Here is a 21,766-nt window from a genome sequence, read left to right as displayed (position 1 = left end):
TCATACTATCCCTGATATTACATTTCACCCTCTGTAAAAATCATGTTGACACACCATTCATTGAAATGTTGGAGTATTAAATCTTCACATGCCTTGAGAAGGAATACCCAAGGTAATAGGATCAAATGCTTATTTGATTACTTATCTTTTATATATCACATGATGGGGAAAAAGGGGGCAAAAACACAATTCCATCTTTTTTTAACACACTTCTGGGAATGATTGTGCATGTACATGGCCTTCGCGCTTAAGGTATCAGGTAAAAACATGGGCAGAATAGCAACGGCAGTGTTAGAATGGGGAGAAAGAACTTTGGGGAACATTCCAGGGCTGTATTTAAGTCAAGGCCAAAGACCGGGAAGATGTCATACATAGCACAGAAAGAGAGAAGCTGTTGCCTTCTGGGAAGTATCAACTAGGCCGCAGGGAGGCAGGTAAGAGCTACAGCTTGTCATTATTCATTCACTTTAGCCTTGCCTGCAGAATCTGAGCTAATAGGAAGGGATGAGCAGTGAAAATGGCAGCTCCTATCAAAGGGTCGAGTCCATGGCTGACCTGCTTAATGTCTTCACATGAATCAGCATGCATTAGGCAGGCAGTAGGGACTCAGTAAATATTAACAGATAAATGAATGAAGGAATTTAAAAAGATAGGATGACAAAGGCTGTTTTCCCTTCACATCTCTTTCTTAAAGACTTCTAGAATCAGCGAGGAATGTGGTGGTTAAATGGGGTTTTTGGCAGGCAGACTGAAATAACCAGGCATTTCAGACGAAAGAATATCACATGAAGTAGAGACAAGAAGAAAACACTTTATATTTTAGGTTTTAGGAATAGAATTCAGAAAGGTTTTTTTTTTGGTCCTTTTAATCACAGTAAGTTGCAGCCATTAAAAAAAGATGTGTGAGAAAGGAAGAGACTGACTCAAGAGACACTTCAGATGTTGTGGTTCATTTCTTCCTACACTCCCTTTTAAATTTTCCTATATTGCCGGTTCTGCGTGGAAAAGCTCCAAAGGAATTGCTTCTAAACCAATTACAAGATAAAGGCCTTACCTGTATGCAAGTGCCCCAGCAAAGTGACTCTCAATGTAAGTGTCCATTACAGGTTTAAAATGATGGAATTTGCTATCTTGCAGCAAATTTATTATATGAACCTAAAACGAAAATTGAGCTTTATAAAAACCGAATGCAAATTAAGATTTTTTTTTTTTTTTTGGTTCTTTTTAAGTGACTCTTATGCTATTAAGTGCACATCTCAGAAAGGGCCTTATGAAAGTCAAGACCAAGAGACAAAATTGTTAGGATACAATTAAAGTGAATTTAAACTCACCAAAGAATCAAATACTTTAGATCCATATTTTTGGGAATTTTCATCTAAAATTCCAAATAAAGTATCCAGCGTATCTTGCAGAAACTGTTAGATAAAGAAGTAAATTAATAAAAACAGTATCATCTGTCCTTCCCCTCCAAATACTCTTTATTCCATGAATTTCCAAGAGAGGGATAACAAAATAGCATATACCTTTACTATCTCTGAGCCATCGATTTCTTTTATTTTAGAAAGACAGCCTGTGATCTTGTCTGGGTGGGTTCTCCATTTCAAGAGATCAAGCATATCACCTTTCCAAACAGAAAAGGAAGATTAATTGCCTTAGCAGAGAATAATCCCTCACATGAAAGTGTTCCACCGATAAAAGCTAGATTCTTACACATGTTGCCTACCCTCCTGGTCATCCAAGTTTCAGGCTCCCCCAGACTACGACTAGCTCTCTAAGATGGCATTTATTACCGTGTATTCTAATTACTTCTCCCTTCCCAATGCTCTTGATTTACAAACTCCTACTTATCCTTCAGTTCCCAGATTAGCTGTTGCTTTATCCAGGAAGTCTTTCCTGAAATGTCCATACTGAGCTCACTGTCTCTGCTTTGTGCTCTCACCTCACAGTGGCGTTGACCTCACGATTTCAGTTGTTAATTTGTCTCTGCCCTTACTAGGTTGTAAACTCCAAGAAAAAAAAAGCCACCAGGCCGAATTTGGCCCTATAGTATCCCAGCAAGGGTACAGAGCATGCACACAGCAGGCAGCTGATAAATAGTTGTTGAATCCTTTTCTGCCAAAGTGGGAGTTTCTTGAGGGTCAGGAACCTGCTTTATTCACATCTGTGCCCCCAACACACAGCACTCTGCCTAGCAACCAATTCTACCTGGCAATGAAGGTCTTCTTGAAAATGTGACCCAAAGCTGGCAGGACTAGAAGGTCCCTGCACAAGGATGACAAGTCTGGTCAACTGCTGGATCATCTAGTGAGCCCGTGGACCTGAGAGGGCCAGTTCCTGGATGCCATGGTCATCATCCGTCATCCCAGATTCTGGGCAGGTGCAGGGCCCAGGTCTTCAATTTCCTCCCCTTCCAAAATTGATAAGCCATGGGCCTGAGTCTAACAGGGTCCTCTGAGAACCTCTTCACCTGGTGAGGGAGAAAATCCTTCCCTCAGCTTTCCTGGGCAGAAGTTAGAAAGGCTCCTGAACATGGTGGCCAGCTTCACTAGGCACCAGAGGGAGCAGGGGGACAAGCGTGTCTGGAAGGCAACGAAAGCAGGTAAGAACTGACAAGGCTTGTGTATTCAGGGAGCACACAGGGCAAGGGAACCTGGCAGGGCTGGCTTCCCAGGGCTCGGTGGGGTTGAAAGACTAGAACAGCCAAGAAAGAAGCCAGGAAGGATTTTCCAGGCTTAACAGTGTGAAGTCCACTTGAAAGCACTCGTTTCAGGAGAAACCCAAACGGGACTTGCTGAGAGACAGAAAGACCAGCATGGAATCAAAACCCAGAAGAAAACAAAAACAAGAAATCAAGGAAGAAGTAGTTGTGATGAAAAAGAAAGATGATGCAGTGAAGAGAGATGAGAAAAAGCGTATCTTCAGAGGAAAGAGAAGCAACCTTCACCAAAGCCAGATTCAAGAGAAAAGCATCACAAAGGACTTAAAAGTGAGAAATTTAGTATTAAATAGAAATATTTATCTACAACAAACAGGGATAAAAGGATGGTTTAGAATTAGAAAAATGAAGGAATTTTAAAAATAATGACTGTGAAAAAGAAATTTATGGTATTTTCATAGAGGAAAAACCTGAAAATGTTTAATATTCATGTCTAACTCAGACATCCTAGATGTACGATTGGGACCTTTTTTAAAAGTATTGATTCTATTTAGAATAGGAGGTATTTCCACAGAGGGAGACGTCGCCAGAGGGAGCACCGCATTCTTCTCCCGTCTGTTTGCTGCCTCCCTCCCACGGACTTCCTACTTCCTGCCCGGGCATCTTCTCTTACAGTTCCGCAACGCACGACCCCTGCCACTCACTCTTCACTGCCCACTCCACCTCTGTTCCAGCTCCCCCTCCGTCTCCCTCCTCTCTTGCCTGCCCCTCAGAACAAGGCGGTTGCAGGGGCACCCAGGGCATAGCCCAGCGTGAGGAGTGTGTGCGGAGGAAGGAGGGGGCTATGACCTATCGCTGAAAATGCGAATATACTGTATGTTTGATCATACCAAGAGCTAGAAAATAGGTGGATGACATAATCCCTACTCCTTTTTTTTTTTTTTTCCTTTTAAATCACACTCTCAGGAAGAGACTGAATGAACGAACCACTCATTATTTTGGGGGGGAAGGGGACGCGGGGAAGTCAGCAACTTTACAATTAACTGTTAGGCTAAATTTAAGCACTGTTTTTATTTTTAAACTTTTTTAAAAGTTGTGTTTAACAGCCCAAGGAAGAAAACAAATAAGTAAAATAATTTCCTCCCTGACCCCTACTTTTAAGAAGCTTAAAATATCTCCTTGGTCTGGCAGTCACAGATGTCAGCAGGATGCTCCGGCCTCGGTACGCTAGCCCTGAACAACACTGGAGTACAGAATATGTGCAGAGAGACACACTTTAGGGATCGTGAAATGCAAATCTGCTATAAGAAACTGTTCCTAGAGACCGTATCACTTGCTAAATGCCCAATTGTAATGGAAATGGGATCTGCATATTTTCCAATTTGAGTAAAATGAATACAAAGCAATTTAATTCCAATTTGGAACTGGATTACTTCTACACAGAAATGTGTGTCTAGCATGTAATTTTCAGAATGATCAACTAACTTCCTTCCTCCTTCCCATCTCTTTGAAACACAGGATTTCCTGGTTCATTTTGAGCTGTGTTACACTGACAAGGTTAATCAAAGTCAAATGATAATTAAGAACTTATCAGTGTCCAAAAATGAGCCAAGCATTGCCCTCCATATAGTGAGATGTTTAATATAATGATTTCTCAATAGGTTTATTTACCCATATCTACCTGAAAATGTTCTCTGCTTTTACAAAGTAGCAACTTTTAATTTTTAGGATTTGGTTCTGTTTTACATTCACAATTCTGTCTAACGTCCTAAACCTGAGAACAAGAACAAGTTAAGTCTGCAGGGCCCAATACTTTGATGGCAGATAAGCTATTGCTAGGATTATCTGTGTGGTTGGCAGAATAGTGGCCCCACAGACATCGATGTCCTAATCTCTGGTACCTGTGAATATGTTTACCTTTTATGACAAAAGAGATTTCACAGATGTGATTAAGTGAAAGGTCTTAAAATAGGGGCGACTATCATGGCATATCTAGTGGACCCAATGTAATCACAAGGATCCTTAAGAGATAGAAGATGGTCAGAGTCATGACCATGTCCAGATGCTATGCTGCTGGCTCTGAAGACGGAGAAGGGGCCATGAGAAATGCAGGTGGCCCCTGGAAGCTAAAAAAGGTAAGCAAAAGGATTCTTCCCTAGAGGTTCCAGGAGAAATGCAGTTCTGCTGACACCTTGATTTTAGTCCAATGAAAAGGATCTCAGGTTTCTGACCTCCCGAATTGTTCAATGATAAATGTTTGTTGTTTTAAGCCAGTAAGTTTACAGTAATTATTCCTACAGTGAGAGGTAACTAATACAACCTGAAATTATTCTACCAGAGGCTATCAGTTAAATGTGAACCCTAGGCTCTATGACATACATACCACTAATCCACACAGGATAAATACAATTTCTGTCTAAGGGAGTCAACAGCAGGTTGATTTTCTTATCTTCATAATCTCCATAGGGTAGACTGGCACCATAAAAAACACCAGAGGTTTGGTAAATGCTTTATGAACCTTATAGAGTTCTGTCAGTGAAGTTTTTATCTAAGTAAAATCATTCATCACTGAATACGGATAAACTCTTGATGTTTCTTAACTTGGTGATGGCTACCTTCAACCAAATTTACTAAAAATATGCAGTTGACTTTGAAAAATATTTCTCCAAAAATACTTTTGGAAGGGAAAAAAAAACCTAATACAAATGTGAAAGGATCATTTGCCAAAGTCCTACATAGATATGGCAGCACGGCAAGAGAAACTGAAAGGTATCTTAAAAGAGGTCACTATTGTAGTGCGACATTTTACATCTTTTCCGAGGCCATGTTCTAAGAGAAGAAATACTTTTCCTACTACAAATGCTGTTCTGTGACAGAGAAGAAAGAACTAATAGCGCTTACCGATGTTTAGGCACAGGAACACTTTATGAGATTCAATACCTTATTATGAAAGTGATTCTCCTCAACATAATGAATCTGACTTATTAATTTGGCATTCAGAATACTAGCCAGAAGCCTTATATGGCAACCGTGAAGAACTCAAAAATGTTTCATTTCCTTCCTTCATTACAGATGATGTTTTCATGACAATTTTCCAAGGAGAAGAACTTGTTTTATTAATCATAACTTGCTAAACAATCACTGACATAAAAAGTATGGTAGAATAGAAAAGCAATATCCATCTAATTAAACAAAAAACAGCCTCCATTCCAAAGCCTGCAATTAGCACTGTTTATGGGCTATAAAACAAGAGAGATTAAGGTGGTGGTGTTCTTTGTCTCTTCCTCTCTTCTTTTTAAAAAGCAGCTGGTTCTGAAGCATTGTGCACTTGGGTTTCAATACTGGGATAATTTTGAAGTCTTTAAATTACATGCATTAATAGGCCATTGGGTCGCAAAGGTTTCCATTTTACTGGAGATCACAGACGGAAGGATCAGCAGTTTTTCTAGTGCAAAGTTCTTAAATAGAACACTGGTGTTTATTAAACATGTCTACCAAAATTCACAGGAGTGCGTAAATACAAGGGCTTTCAAATAAAACAGCATTATACATTACCATTCTGTGTGAGTTTTGTGGAACAGAGAAAAGATGTTATCCAAAAAGACTCCTTTGTGGCCTTGATAGCTTGATGATTATTTCCAAGGAGGATGCCCTTGGAAAAAGGAAGTTTGAGGTAGCGGGTAGTATCCTGAAGATTTGTGTTTTCTTCACACTGTTAAAAATATTAAAAACAACATAAAAAAGGGAGGGATAAGAGACCTCATGAAAGTTATTAAGCATAATTTCCATTTTTACTGTTTATGAACTGGGAAACATTCCACACGGGATTACAAATAGAATTGGCTTTTAAGTAAAATACAGCAAAAAGAGAGAGAAGGAATTAAGCACAGATTTTGGGCTCAGACCGATTTGGGTTCGAATCCCAGTTCTGCTCCTTCTCCCAGGAGTAACTCTATCACGTTATCTCGCCACTCCAGATCACCATTTCTATCTTTAAACCTTGGTGTGTTGTCATAAGAATTAGGTTCCATAAAGCCTTTTGCACAGTGCATGATACACAGGAAGTACTCAGAAAAATCATATTTGTAGTGACCACAGCATTTAAAAAAAAAATGCTTCAATTCTTCCAACATCTCATCTGAGGCTGCTATTGAACAGCTCCTTGCTTTGAAAATTGGTAATTAAAGGAAACTGTTTTTCAGGGTCCTCTAAGAGTCCTACCATGTGAGAAAAATCTCTACTTCACAGAAGACACCAGGTAAGAAATGTAAAAGGAATTACGGATTTAGAAAATATAGTTTCATATCCCTGAAGTAATTCTTTAGTCAAAGGTTGTCACTTAATGCTAAAATTGGCAGGAAAACTGTTGGATAAAGAATTGCACATTTGGGGTGCCTGGCTGGCTTAGTTGGTAGAGCATGTGACACTTGATCTCAGGGTCATGAGTTCAAGCCCCACGTTGGGTGTAAAGCTTACTTGGAAAAAAAAAAAAAGAATTGGACATTCCTACGACGCCACTGTACCAACATACAGATTACTTCCCAGTGGCAGGAGGACAAATATAACCACACGCATGGTGGGGGTGGGGGGATCAGGTTGTCACTACATTGATACAGGACCATGCAAAGATACATATTATCATCTATAGTGCATTCTTACTACGGATGTTGAACCTGAATCTACCACAACTACAGCTTTCACTTCCGCTTCATAGTCAATACAATGGACAGAACAACATGCTGAACAATACTATAGGGAAGCGACCAGAAAAACCCCGAAGGCAGCACTTTCTGCAGGATGCCTGGCTTTGTCTCGTCAAGTCCAATGTTGTAAGAAAAAAGGATTGTTCTAGATTAACCAACACTTAAGCCAAATGCGACATGTGGTCCCAGATTCGGATCAACCTGATGAAAAGGATTTTTTTTTTTTTAATTTATATATTGACTTTAGTTCTAGATGAAATTAAAAAAAAATAGTGATTAGAAAATCATTAACTGAAAAGGTAGGTTACAAAATATAAATATTATGAAGCAACTAAGATGTCCTTCAGTAGGTAATGTGATACACCCAGACAATGGAATACTATTCAGCACTAAAAAGAAATGAGCTATGGAGTCATGAAAAGACATACAGAAACCTTAAATGCATACTACTAAGTGAAAGAAGTCAATCTGAGAAGGCTGCATGCTGTATGATTCCAACTATATGACATTCTGGAAAAAGCAAAACTATGGAGACAGTAAAAAGATGAATGGTTGCTAGAGGCCAGTGGGGCAGGGATGAATAGGCAGAGCACAGAGGATTTTTAGGGCAGTATGATATTATAAAGGCCATATGTCATTATTCATTTGTCCGAACCCACAGGATGTACTATACCAAGAGTGATTCTTAAGGTAAAAACTATGGACTGTGGGTGATTATGATATGTCAATGTAGGTTCATCCTTGGTTTAAAAAAAAAAAAAAGTACCATTCTGGTGAGTGAGGTTGATAATGGGAGAGGCTATTCATGTGAGCAGGGGGGCAAATGAGAAATCTATATCCTCCTCTCAATTTTATTATAAACCTAAAACTGCTCTATAATATCATTTGGGTAAAAAACCCACGCAAAAAAATATCTAGAAGGATATACGTTAGAGGATTAATAGTTAAAATCACCCAGGTAATGAGAGTATTATGTTTTTACTGTGAATTATCTCTATACCTCTTTGTAATAATAAAAGTGATTTTAAATTACAATTCTGAAAAAAAATATTTTAACAGATACAGAACTGGTATAACTTAGGTTATTTTGAGTATAAGTTTTAAAACTCACATGAACTTTATTTCCTTAAACATCTTCAAGGCTAGTGTCTTGGTAACAGGCAGGAGTTTAAGCACAGAATCCCTTTGGCATTCTAGAGTACTATGTGTGATTCATAAAATACTTTTTAATTTTAAATAATAAATCTTTAGGAAAGACCTAACAAGTTTAAAGAAACAGAATCAGACTACTGCAAGATGTTCTTACTAGCACACCTGCCCAGTAACAGGAGTACCTATAAACACAATAAACAGCCTCTATAATTCTCTTCTAGTGTTACAACTCCAAATGCTTTCTTTTATTATTGGGAGATATTTCGTGGAGACAGCAGAGTGCATGAAACACACATATAGGGTTTAGAGAATCATTACAAAGTGAACACTTCAAATGCCTTCTTCAGAAAAAGTGCTTAGGCAAAGTAATATTCAGGAACCCTTGACTGCCATCCCCTCCTGTCTTGTTCTTGGTGTCAGGGCTTGGACCACAACGAGTCACAGCACCCCGCACTGCCCCCATTTCCTACCTGGATCTGGTCTGTGGGGTCAGGAACACGCTCTGGTCCGCCGGCCCTCGCCTGTCTTGTGCTCCATCTGTCTAACCACCACTTACTGTGACTGAGGTCTCGTGCAAACACAACGGACATGCCGTCCAGCTATTTCTAAGCCTTCTCTTCAGGAGCTGGAGCTGGCCCTAGCATGCTGTGTTCCATCTGTTCACAGAAATTCTGCTCCTATAGATAGAGCTCTTATTCCCTCACCCATCAAATAATGGCCTAGTTCATGAGCCCTTTTGGCACCTTCCTTAGCATTTCTGCTTGCTACGCTCATGTAGCTCCACTGGTAGTCAGGGACTGACCACTTCTGTGATTGAAGATATGACGGCCGTGTCACGTCCTTAGGGAGCGCTGTGATTAGAAGACTTGGCTGCCTTCTCCTGGGCCAATCACTGTGGCCAGATGAGCGCCACCAGCCCTGGTTCACCTCACCTCTCCTCCAGCCTGGGAGCGTCAAGACCTCAGCATCTGAGTGTGTGAGAGGTGTGACACCTTGACAATTCTTTTTTTTTTTTTTTTACATTTTTAAAAATTTTATTATGTTATGTTAATCACCATACATTACATCATTAGTTTTTGACATAGTGTTCCATGATTCATTGGACACTTTGACAATTCTTACAGCTCTAGTCTATCCCTCTCAGTCAAGTATAAATATAACCATTAACATAAATATTAGGACACAAAAGTTATTTCAAGATCTTCCGCCAAGAATACTGGGTGTGTGTGCGTGTGTGGGTGTGTGCGTGTGTTTGCATGTATTCGTAGAGAAAGAGCAGGTGAAGAGAATTCTCCCCATCAATTCAGAAAAGAAAAGCACATAATCACTCTTGGGTCTCTATGCACCTTTTGATGATATAACATTTGCCAGGAGTTCGACACTGATTTTTTTTTGTCCAGTAGCAGTCAAAGGAGATAATGCTAGGTATGGGGTCAGAGTTGGAGGTTTTAATCTATTTCTGAAGAGCTGAAGTGGCCTCCAGAAATTGTACAGAGCAATCTCACAGCTTATCTTTTGTTGTCCCCTGAGGTTGTTAGCGCGCATCCTTTGACACATCATACAAACACTGGGGACTTGAAAAGCAATCCAAGCAATTACCATTTATGATGGTTTACTACATGCCAGGCACTGCAAAGCACTTTATGTGCATTTTCTTATTCTCATAACAACCCCATGAAGCAGGACACTGTAAGCTGAGGAGCCATGTGACGTGTTCGACGTCACATTATTGGTAAGTGTCAGAGTCGGGATTTGAACCCAAGTTTGTGCTCAAAACTATTAGGGAACAGTGCCTCCTTCAAATGTTGTTTTCACCACGTTTTGAGTTTTGCTATAATGAAGTAAACATTTGTTGCTTTACAGGTAACATACTGAATGGTGGGTAAGGCTAAGAAAGACCAAAAAGTTCAGTTTTCAAAAAAAAGGGTGTGTTTGTGGGAGACACCCTGGGAGGCAGCTCAGAGTGGTCTGTGGAGCTGAAATGGCTATGTCAAATACACCTATGAGCCCTACAGCGAGATGGGTAGGTTCTATTCTGAAACCACACACGGAGCGAGGAGATCATGTGACGTGGAGGCAATGGGGAGCAAGACCAGGTAGGAACAGATAAGGCACGACACAGGAGCTTGGGGACACAACAGGTGAGTTAGAGATCATCTGCCAATTCATCTGATGAAAGAGAATCAACTGTAGAGAAACTGGGTTGGGGAGCAGTGAAGAAGAGAAATGGTGTTCCAGAAGGGGGGCCTCTAGGGCAGGGGCAGGTGTCAGCAAGAGCTGAAGCCAAGAAGGTTCTCCAGCCTTTTATGAGGAAATGCACAGTTGATTAGCAAAAGCCAGGCAGTGAGGAAGAAAGAGTCAGCAGTAAATCCCTCAGGCGTTCTTCAGCCAGGTGGGAGAAGGGACTGTGCTGGGAGTACAATTCCGAGCCAGGGTATGCAGTGGAGAAACCAAACAGAAGGGAACAACCCCGCTCCCCCACTCTGAGGCTAAGAGTCCATTAAGTCACAGAAAGGAAGCTGGAAAAGGATGGTGCGGCACTGCCCATGCGTTAACCAGAAATACTGGTACAAAAGAGCCGTGGCTGAGTGTCTGCAAGCCTGTAAGTCTGAGACTGACCACCGTAACACTACAGCCTTCCATGAAGCTCTAGTGCATACAGGTGAGAAGGCGTCTTGTCACCACAGTCAGATCCAGTTACACCCCTCAACGAGAGGAGTGGTTAAATACGAATCACTTGCTTTCCGGGGATACTCGCACAACTGTTTTGGTTTGGGCATAAGGACAACTTTTTTTCATCGCATCCGGTGCAGACATGGAACAGGGCAGTGAGGACATGAGAATAAGACACTGTCCTCCCTGTTCCCTCGTGACGGACACTGCTAATGTATTACAGGGTGATGGATATATGATGAGAGACAGATGATGGAACAATGAACTGAGCCACTCCTTCTGGGAGAAACAAGGCAACGTGACCACAGCCTCTTGAGGCTGCTACTGGATTAGAGGAACAAAACAATGTCATTGTCACAGTAAAGGACAATTCTCTGTGTTTCCTCTGATAGGCTGGGATCTGTGCAAGTCATCTCAAAATGGCGTGAAGTTAATTTATTACAAATTAGAGAGGAAGAATTGAGAACTAGCCCTCTGCTTTACTACACTTGAGACTGAAATCAGACCTGACAGGAGAAATGTGCTCAGACTCTCACAGAAGAACTAAATGCAGGCTTTGGGAAACAGTGGTGATCTCAATGAGCTTTTAAGATGACACCGCTTGACTCACAGTCTATTCCTCTGCCCAGGGTTAAAACCAGTTGGCAAAGCAATGGATGGTGCGTCATTCCCCAGGCCATGTTTTTTGACCCACCGTTTTAGACATGTGAAAGAGAGCTGCAATGGTCAGTCATGAGCAGTGTTCCAGAAACATCATATCTGCAGTAATACAAACTATGTGACTGAGCGATGAGCATCTATATTTTATGCAGAAATAAACTGGTATGGAAATTCATAGTACATTAATCAACTTAAGGGGTCTATAATTTCCGTACTGCAGAAAGTACTGAATTAAATTTTAAAAATACAGTAAGTTAGACAATCCAGTTGGAACTGTATTTTACCAGTTAATCACAACCAGATTTAAACAGTTGTGGTGGCAAAATACCTTCTTTTAGGGACTCTTTCAGTATGATTAGCCATCCTGGATGATATTATTAAAAGTTTATTAAATTCCTATTTGTCGGTCCTTTAACTTGGTATTAAGAATGTACCAAGGAGGGGCGCCTGGGTGGCTCAGTCGTTAAGCATCTGCCTTCAGCTCAGGTCATGATCCCAGGGTCCTGAGATGGAGCTCCGCATCAGTCTCCCTGCTCCGCGGGAAGCCTGCTTCTCCCTCTCCCACTCCCCCTGCTTGTGTTCCCTCTCTCACTTTGTCTCTGTCAAATAAATAAATAAAATCTTAAAAAAAAAAAATGTACCAAGGAAATAAACACAGTCCCTGTCCCTGAGGGCATGATACCTCTGACCTCTGCACTTAGTACCCATGACAAAGTTGTGATAAGGGCCACTGGATTCCAGCCCTGCTGGGGAAGGGGCTGCCTGCCTTCAGTCACAGAGAAGAAGAGGCTCACCAAGCAGGCAAGAGAGGAAAAGGCCTTTTATGTGGAAGAAATGGTAGCTATCAAGGCACTGGGAGAAGAAAAGCACATAAAGGAGACTCCAGGGCCATGGCAATTAAGTGCAATGTGGGATGCTGGATTGGACTCCCAAACAGAAAAATGACATTAGTGGAAAACCTCGTGAAATTCAAGTACCGCACAAAGGTTAATTTAGTTTCAATAAATATGCTAAGGTTATGTAAGATGTTAACATAAGGAGAAGCTAGGTGAAGGGTATATGGGAATTTTCTGTACTATTTTTTGCAACTCTTCTGTAAGTCTAAAATATCTTAAAAACACCTTTTTTGCTGTTGTTGTTGTTAAAGTTCAGGTATATTCAGACAATATGTACCTTAGTAAAGGCTGGAGCATGGGATTTTTCAATATAAAAAAGCCTTGGAACTGCCCGAGACCTCTCAATTAGGAAAAACCCAAGAGAAAAGCTCCGTTTGGGACCTGCTAAGTTTGAGGTGTCCCTGGCGAAGCCAGCTGTGGATGGTCAGTAGGCTGGTAAAAGCTCTGGGCTGGAAAGCCAGTGTGGCCATCAGCAACAGAGACGTGATGGTGAGCGAACCCATGGAAGTAGCTGAGATGGTTTTAGACCGGAGGAGTCACAGACGATGGCCAAGGATGAAATCCATCGCAACACCCACGTGTAAGGTGTGGATAAAGACAGCAGGGTCCTCAGGGCGCCTGGGTGGCTCAGTCGTTAAGCGTCTGCCTTCGGCTCAGGTCATGATCCCAGGGTCCTGGGATCGAGTCCCACATCGGGCTCCTTGCTCCGCGGGAAGCCTGCTTCTCCCTCTCCCACTCCCCCTGCTTGTGTTCCCTCTCAGGCTGTGTCTCTCTCTGTCAAATAAATAAATAAATTCTTTAAAAAAAAAAAAAAAAAAGACAGCAGGGTCCTCAAAGGAGAAGAAGGATATAACTCAGGAGAACACTGTCGGAACAGACCAAAGAACGTGGGATTTTCAGGAAGGGTCATCAATGGTGTTACATGCTGAAAGGAAGCAAGGAAAGATTCTGAAAAGTGGCCAGTGGCTTTAGCCACTTTGGGAAGACTGACGATGTCCTGGTATAATTTGTAAGAAAGAAGGGGCTTTTGGATGTCCCATTAACAGCCTCAGTGCTAAGACCAAGTCCACCTATTAAGTTATCTTAGCCTTTTTTTCTTTTTTCTGTTCAGCATGGCACGTTTCTATGCTAAGCATATCAGCTTACTTCTAATTTTTAAAAGGTTATAGGCGTTTCATTTTTAATTTCTCTCACGCTGAGTAATAAAACAGGGGTTATGGGACCCAGGTTGGGCACTAGTGACTACGAGGGAGAAAGTTCATTTGAGCTGTGGGGACAGAAGCAGCCTGAAGAGCAAATGGAATGCAAGGAAGTAGAGACGGTGAGGGAAGACCAGCTTTTCATGGAGACTGACGCTGATGGCAGGGGAAGGAGTGTGTAGTCATTTAAAAAGGTTTTTGTTGTTTTTGTTTTTAAGACAAAGGCTTGAGCAGGTTTATGATCTGAGAGAATCCTGCCAGAAGAAAGGAAACAGATATAGTCAAAGGAGGAAGAGCGGGGTCTCCTGGGAGTCAGGAAGGAGGGGGATCCTGAAGGAAGCAGGTGGAAGAATTAGGCTTGGAGAGGAGTCTTATCCCATCATCTGAGACAGGAAGCAGGAAGGAAGGGAAGGATGCCTATAAGTTTGCAGGTGGCAAAGGAGAGAACACGGGAAGTTAAGAAAGTTCCTGTCTGATGGCTTCTGTTTTCTCTGCTAAGTAGAGGGGAAGTGGTTGGGTAGGTAGAATGGTAAAATCTTGTAAATAGCTCTCTTCGGGGCTAATCTGTAGTGACTCATGGCCAACTGGGAACAGCCACCCTTTGTAAGCTGTGTTGCAACTGTTTGAGTTGGTCATGTGTCTCTCTCAGCCTTGATTATGATAGTTTTATCGATAAGAGGTTTGAAATTTTATGTAGTCAAACTTACAAGGTTTTTTTTTTTGTACCTGATTTCTAACATTGAGCCATTCTTAGAAAGGCCCTCCTTACCTCAATGTTATAAAAATGTTCAGTCATATTTTTAAGGCTCATACAAGTTTGTTTTTTTTTTTTAAACCTTTAATCTGGAACTTGTTTTGGTCTAAGAAGCAAGGTAGGAAATCCAGTTCTTTCTTTTCCCCCAACACCTATCATGGTCATCTCAACACTACTTATTACATGGGCTATTTTTTCTACTCAATGATTTGAAACCACTCCTCCTTTTTTTTTTTTTCTCTTTTCTACTTTTTTTTTTTTTTAATAGTAAATTCAAGGCTGCAACTATCAGCAGGCTGCGTGCCTTCCTCCCATGACAGAAGAAGGATAAGCATTATGCTCATAATACGGTTTTATAATCATTACACTACAAGAGGCCTTAGGCTGAAACTGAACTTGCTGGCTCAGTACTATGAAGAAGAAAACCATGGCATCAACTAGACTAAAAACAAAAGTTGTTATACTTGGCGAGAATCCCACACCTCTTTAAATAAGCAACATTGAATAACCCTAATCATAAGACAACACAGCTACTTACGGTTCTTCTATGGAGCTAATGTTTCCTGATGGGCCCCCTCAAAGTAGGTCTGCCCAAAATTAGACAATCTACAGACATCATCCTGAGCCTCCTTTGTGGTTCAGAAAGATCATTGGGAACACTTGCCTTTTAAATTGCTCAAGCTCAAATAAATACATTTTCCTATGCTTTTTTTTTTTTTAATATTTTATTTATTTATTTGAGATAGAGAAACACAGCGAGAGAGGGAACACAAGCAGGGGGAGTGGGAGAAGGAGAAGCAGGCTTCCCGCGGAGCAGGGAGCCCGATGCGGGGCTCAATCCCAGGACCCTGGGACCATGACCTGAGCCGAAGGCAGCCGCTTAACCACTGAGCCACCCAGGCGCCCCAGATTTTCCTATGCTTTATGGATCAGAATTCTGAATACTCCATGAAAATTTGTACAAGGGCATGAGCAGATTCAAAGCTCTGCTTCTGAGAAAAGTTTGCCCTTGCCAATCGGCACCCGACAGGACTCCCGATATCAGAGTAGAATGGTTCTCCTCCTGGGAATCGATACCAGTTGAACTCCTAAATACTTCCGTAGAGAAGCAAGGCCTGCTACCTGTCCTCCTGGCATCTTATGAATATGGATGTCTTTAAAAACCAACTGTGAATCTTGGCATTATTTGTATTCATTTAGAGGAGTCAATCTGGACTTGACTGGACACTTAGCACCTGCCCCAAAACACTGTCTAACCCAGAGGTGAGAAAGCCCACACTTGATGTGCCATATAAGAGTGATTCATTCTTCTATATATTAGTGGGAAAACTGGAGCTCACTTTTAATTAACTTAACCCTGCCTTTTCTGAGTCAAGATTTAATGTTACACAGAGGCAATATCACAAACACTCATACAAAGCACCATATGTCTTTTGGAAAACTGTAGCTAAAGACATTGCCTGTCATGTATTTCACAAAAGGCACCTCCCACCTAACAGCGAGATAAACTGATCATCTCAGGTACCTAGTACATTGAGATCCTCTGTTTGCTTTACTGATTAAGATACTTTTTCTTTGTATTTTAACATTGTAAGCATCTTGAAGTCCATTTTTGAAGTAGAGAGAACGTAAATGCCAGAAACAGGAGGGACTTGAACTGTTTTGTTCACCACTACACTTCCAGAACCTAGGATAGTGCCTGACTTGTCATTTGTGGTTGATAAATGTGTTGAACAAATAACTAGAAAATAAATGATTCAAGAAACATGCACATACATAACCATGCGCATACCAGCAGAAGTGACCAGGTGTGTTGTGCATTGACACTCATTTTATTAGCAATAATCCAAAGGTAAGGGAAGTTTTTGTTTGTATCTCCTTCATTCATTCAATAAATCTTTGCTGCACACCAACGGTGTGCCAGAACCCCTGACAAAGTTCTCACTCTTAAGGGACTCCTACATCTATTGGAGTAAGCTGAGGGAGCATCAGATAATTAGGGGACAGTGTTATGAGTACAATGGTAAGAGATGTGTGCAGATATCTACAGAACTCAGGGGAGGGCAGTTGGCCAGCTAGGAACACAGGGAGTGGGGGCCGGGGAGTGAGGACCATTCTTCTGATGAAGGTTGTGGACAAGGTGAGCCTCCAAGGATGAGCAGAGTTAGCCACGAAGAGAGGCAGGGGAAAGCACGACTCTAGGGGTGCCAAGGGCAAAGTCATAGCAGGGAGAACCAGCAGCCAGTGGGGGAAGGAACTAGAAAGAGCTGGATGTGGCCATGGTATCAAGAACAGAAGCACTCAGAGGTGAGGCAGTTGGGAGTCAGAAGCCTTAAACATCCTGAGAAGTCTGAGATTTATTTTCTCAGCAATTGGGAGTTTTTTTAAGGGGTTTAAATTGAGAAGAGGCCCCGTTAGACCTGTACCTTAGATGGGTCACCCCAACGGCTGATGAAATCTGGACCAGAGGGAGACAAGAGCCAGGTGGGCAGGACCACTTAGCTCAGGGGCAAGCTGGTAAGAGCCTGGAATGTCATGTGATTACAGAAACAGAGAAATGCAACAGAGAAGTATTTTGGAGAAAATTGTGTATTTTAATTCTGTATTTTACAGTGACTAGTATACTTCATTATTATTAGTATTCCCTGATAACTTCTAAGGAGCTCTGGTTTTGTGAACTTTCTTTTTATTGCCTACTACAGTATACTTCATTCCCAATGTTTTTACGACGATTCCTGATGCACAAAATAGAAAGTAACAACTGCTGATGTTGTCCGGACAGAGGACCACCATATCTCTGCCTGCTTAGTGAGAGCAGCAAACCAGAAACATGCAATGATGACCCTGCTAAATTTATTCCTGGGGCGGTACCGAAAGCACGTATGTACTGGAAATATTTAAAAACCTATTTGTAAGGTTATTCAATCCTCTCACAGCAATGGAAGGAACTTTAAGGTCAACATAGAGACTTTCCCAAACATCTACACCTAAGTTAAGATAAAGATATTAATCATCTTTAAAACACGTTTCAGGGGGGCGGAGCAAGATGGCGGAGGAGTAGGAGACCTGGCTTTCGTCTCCTCTCAGGAATTCAGCTGGATAGGGATCAAACCATTCTGAACACCTACAAACTCAACAGGAGATCGAAGAAAAGAAGAGCAACAACTCTCTGAACAGAAAAGCGACCACTTTCTGGAAGGTAGGACGTGCGGAGAAGTGAATCCGAGGCGATATTCGGGAGGATAGACGGCGGGGGAGGGGCCTCCGTCGGCCGCTTCTGGCAAGTGATAGAGCCGCGGAGCACAAAATCGCAACTTTTAGAAGTCTGCTCCGCTGAGGGACGTCACTCTGGTGGCGAAGTGGGGGGTGGAACCCTCGCGGGACAGTGTGGTCTCAGGACCCTCGGGGTCACAGAAAGACCGGGGGTGCCTGAGTGCGGCAGAGCTCCCAGGTATCGGAGCAGGGAAGCCGGCTGCAGAGACGGAGCCCAGGCGCGGGCTCTCAGCTCGGGGTTGCTATAAACCGTGATCCGCGGCACAGTCGGGCCACTGCTCCTCCAGCAGGGACCCAACAAGCGGCAGATCCGGGGAGACTCACCTTCTTCCCCCGGGAGGAGAGGTGCGGGAGCGCACCGCAGGGATCTGCTGGGTTTGGAGCCTCCACCCGGGGTCGGATGCCAGATAGAAAGGCGCGGTCACAGGCCGGGTGAGCGTGGAGTGCGGCCGGAGACCGGGGAGACGGGAGTGACTGACTGCTTTTCTCTGGGGGCTCGCTGAGGAGCGGGACCCCGAGTTCTCGGCTCCGCCTGGGCGGAGACTGGGAGGCCGCCATTTTCACTCTCCGCCTCCAAAGCTGTACGGAAAGCTTGCAGGGAACAAAAGCTCCGGAGAGCAAACCCGAGCAGATTACTTAGCCGGACCGGCAAGGGCGGGGCAATTTTGCCTCCGGCAAAGACATTTGGGAACCACGGCAACAGGCCCCTCCCCCAGAAGATCAGCGAGAACAGCCAGCCAAGACCAAGTTTACCGATCAATGAGAACGGCAGAACTCCAGCGCTAGGGGAACACTGCACATAGAATTCATGGCTTTTTTACCATGATTCTTTAGTCTTTCAAAGTTAATTATTTTTTTAACTGTCTTTTTTTCTTTTTTCCTTTTTTCTTTTTTTTTGAATTTTTCTTTTTCCCTTTTTCAACCAACATCTTATCAATCCCTTTTTTAAAAAAAAAACATTTTTATTTTTCATTTTTAAAGTCATATTCTATCCCTTCATAGTAGTTACCCGTATTTTTGGCATATATATATAAGTTGTTCTCTCTTTAAAATCTTGAGATAGTTTCTTCTAACAGATCAAAATATACTCTAAATCTCTAGTGTATGGTTTTTTTCTACTCCCCTGCCTGATCACATTCTCTCCCTTTTTTCTTTCTTTCTTTCTTTTTTTTTTTTAATCCTATTCTTTCTTTTTTCAAACAACTTATCAAATCCTTTTTAAAAATTTTTTATAATTTCCATCTTTACAGTCATATTCCATCCCTTCATCATATCAACCCTTATTTTTGTACATATATAAGTTTTTCTTTCTTTAAAATTTTGGGAGGGACTTTCTTTTAACAGACCAAAATACACCCAAAATCTAGTGTGTGGCACTGATCTATAATCCAGCCTGATCATATTTGATCACATTCTGTTTTTGTTTTGTTTTGTTTTGTCCTGCTTTTGTTTATTTTTATCTTTATCTTTTTCTTTTTTCTTTTTTTCTTTCTTTTTCTTTTTTCTCTCTTTCCCTTTCTTTTCCCACTGCTTCAGGTCTTTTCTGATTTGTTTAGAGTATATTTTCTGGGGACGTTGTTACCCTGCTAGCATTTTGTTCTCTCATTAATCTATTCTCCTCTGCACAAAATGACAAGACGGAAAAAATCACCTCAACAAAAAGAACAAGAGGTAGTACCGACTGCCAGGGACCTACTCAATACGGACATTAGTACGATGTCAGATCTAGAGTTCAGAATCATCACTTTAAAGATACTAGCTGGACTTGAAAAAAACATGGAAGTTATTAGAGAAACCCTTTCTGGAGAAGTAAAAGAACTAAAATCGAACCAAGTAGAAATCAAAAAGGCTATCAATGAGGTGCAATCAAATATGGGGGCACTGACTGCTAGGATAAATGAGGCAGAAGAAAGAATCAGTGAGATAGAAGACCAAATGATGGAAAATAAAGAAGCCGAGAAAAAGAGAGATAAACAACTACTGGATCACGAGGGCAGAATTCGAGAGATAAACGATACCATAAGACGAAACAACATTAGAATAATTGGGATCCCAGAAGAAGAAGAAAGAGAGAGAGGGGCAGAAGGTATAATGGAGCAAATTATAGCAGAGAACTTCCCTAATTTGGGGAAGGAAACAGGCATCAAAATCCAGGAAGCCCAGAGAACCCCTCTCAAAATCAATAAAAATAGGTCAACACCCCGACATCTAATAGTAAAACTTACGAGTCTCAGAGACAAAGAGAAAATCCTGAAAGCAGCTCGGGAGAAGAGATATGTAACCTACAATGGTAGAAACATTAGATTGGCAACAGACTTATCCACAGAGACCTGGCAGGCCAGAAAGGACTGGCAGGACATATTCAGAGCACTAAATGAGAAAAATATGCAGCCAAGAATACTATATCCAGCTAGGCTGTCATTGAAAATTGAAGGAGAGATCAAAAGCTTCCAGGACAAACAAAAACTAAAGGAATTTGCAAACACGAAACCAGCCCTACAACAAATATTGAAAGGGGTCCTCTAAGCAAAGAGAGAGCCTAAAAGCAACATAGACCAGAAAGGAACACAAACAATATACAGTAACAATCACTGTACAGGCAATACAATGGCACTGAATTCCTATCTTTCAATAGTTACCCTGAATGTAAATGGGCTAAATGCCCCAATCAAAAGACACAGGCTATCAGATTGGATTAAAAAACAAGACCCATCGATATGCTGTCTGCAAGAGACTCATTTTAGACCCAAAGACACCCCCAGATTGAAAGTGAGGGGGTGGAAAACCATTTACCATGCTAATGGACACCAAAAGAAAGCTGGGGTGGCAATCCTTATATCAGACAAATTAGATTTTAAACCAAAGACTGTAATAAGAGATGAGGAAGGACACTATATCATACTTAAAGGGTCTATCCAACAAGAAGATCTAACAATTGTAAATATCTATGCCCCTAACATGGGAGCAGCCAATTATATAAGGCAATTAATAACAAAAGCAAAGAAACACATTGACAACAATACAATAATAGTGGGGGACTTTAACACGCCCCTCACTGAAATGGACAGATCGTCTAAGCAAAAGATCAACAAGGAAATAAAGACTTTAAATGACACACTGGACCAAATGGACTTCACAGACATATTCAGAACATTCCATCCCAAAGCAACGGAATACACATTCTTCTCTAGTGCCCACGGAACATTCTCCAGAATAGATCACATCCTAGGTCATAAATCAGGTCTCAACCGGTACCAGAAGATTGGGATCATCCCCTGCCTATTTTCAGACCACAATGCTTTGAAACTAGAACTCAATCACAAGAGGAAAGTCGGAAAGAACTCAAATACATGGAGGCTAAAGAGCATCCTACTGAAGAATGAATGGGTCAACCAGGAAATTAAAGAAGAATTAAAAAAATTCATGGAAACCAATGAAAATGAAAACACAACTATTCAAAATCTTTGGGATACAGCAAAGGCAGTCCTAAGAGGAAAGTATATAGCAATACAAGCCTTTCTCAAGAAACAAGAAAGGTCTCAAGTACACAACCTAACCCTACACCTAAAGGAGCTGGAGAAAGAACAGCAAATAAAGCCTAAACCCAGCAGGAGAAGAGAAATAATCAAGATCAGAGCAGAAATCAATGAAATAGAAACCAAAAGAACAGTAGAACAGATCAACGAAACTAGGAGCTGGTTCTTTGAAAGAATTAACAAGATTGATAAGCCCCTGGCCAGACTTATCAAAAAGAAAAGAGAAATGACCCAAATCAACAAAATCATGAATGAAAGAGGAGA

The 21,766-nt window shown here is 41.6% G+C and overlaps 1 protein-coding gene across 1 annotated transcript in view; it reads right to left on the bottom strand.

The window, feature by feature from the left end:
• Positions 1 to 21,766, bottom strand: part of DOCK4 (dedicator of cytokinesis 4) — a 427,515-nt gene that overhangs the window by 131,159 nt on the left and 274,590 nt on the right. Inside the window, 4 exon segments of the mRNA XM_032401750.1 lie at positions 1,055 to 1,155; positions 1,332 to 1,415; positions 1,524 to 1,621; positions 6,212 to 6,368. Of these exon segments, the coding sequence (XP_032257641.1) occupies positions 1,055 to 1,155; positions 1,332 to 1,415; positions 1,524 to 1,621; positions 6,212 to 6,368 (440 nt within the window).

This window comes from Phoca vitulina, unplaced genomic scaffold (assembly GCF_004348235.1).
Source record: "Phoca vitulina isolate PV1807 unplaced genomic scaffold, GSC_HSeal_1.0 scaffold4, whole genome shotgun sequence".
NCBI lineage: Eukaryota > Metazoa > Chordata > Mammalia > Carnivora > Phocidae > Phoca > Phoca vitulina.
The sequence above is the reverse complement of the archived record's forward strand: the minus strand, read 5'-3'. Positions and strand labels throughout refer to the sequence as shown.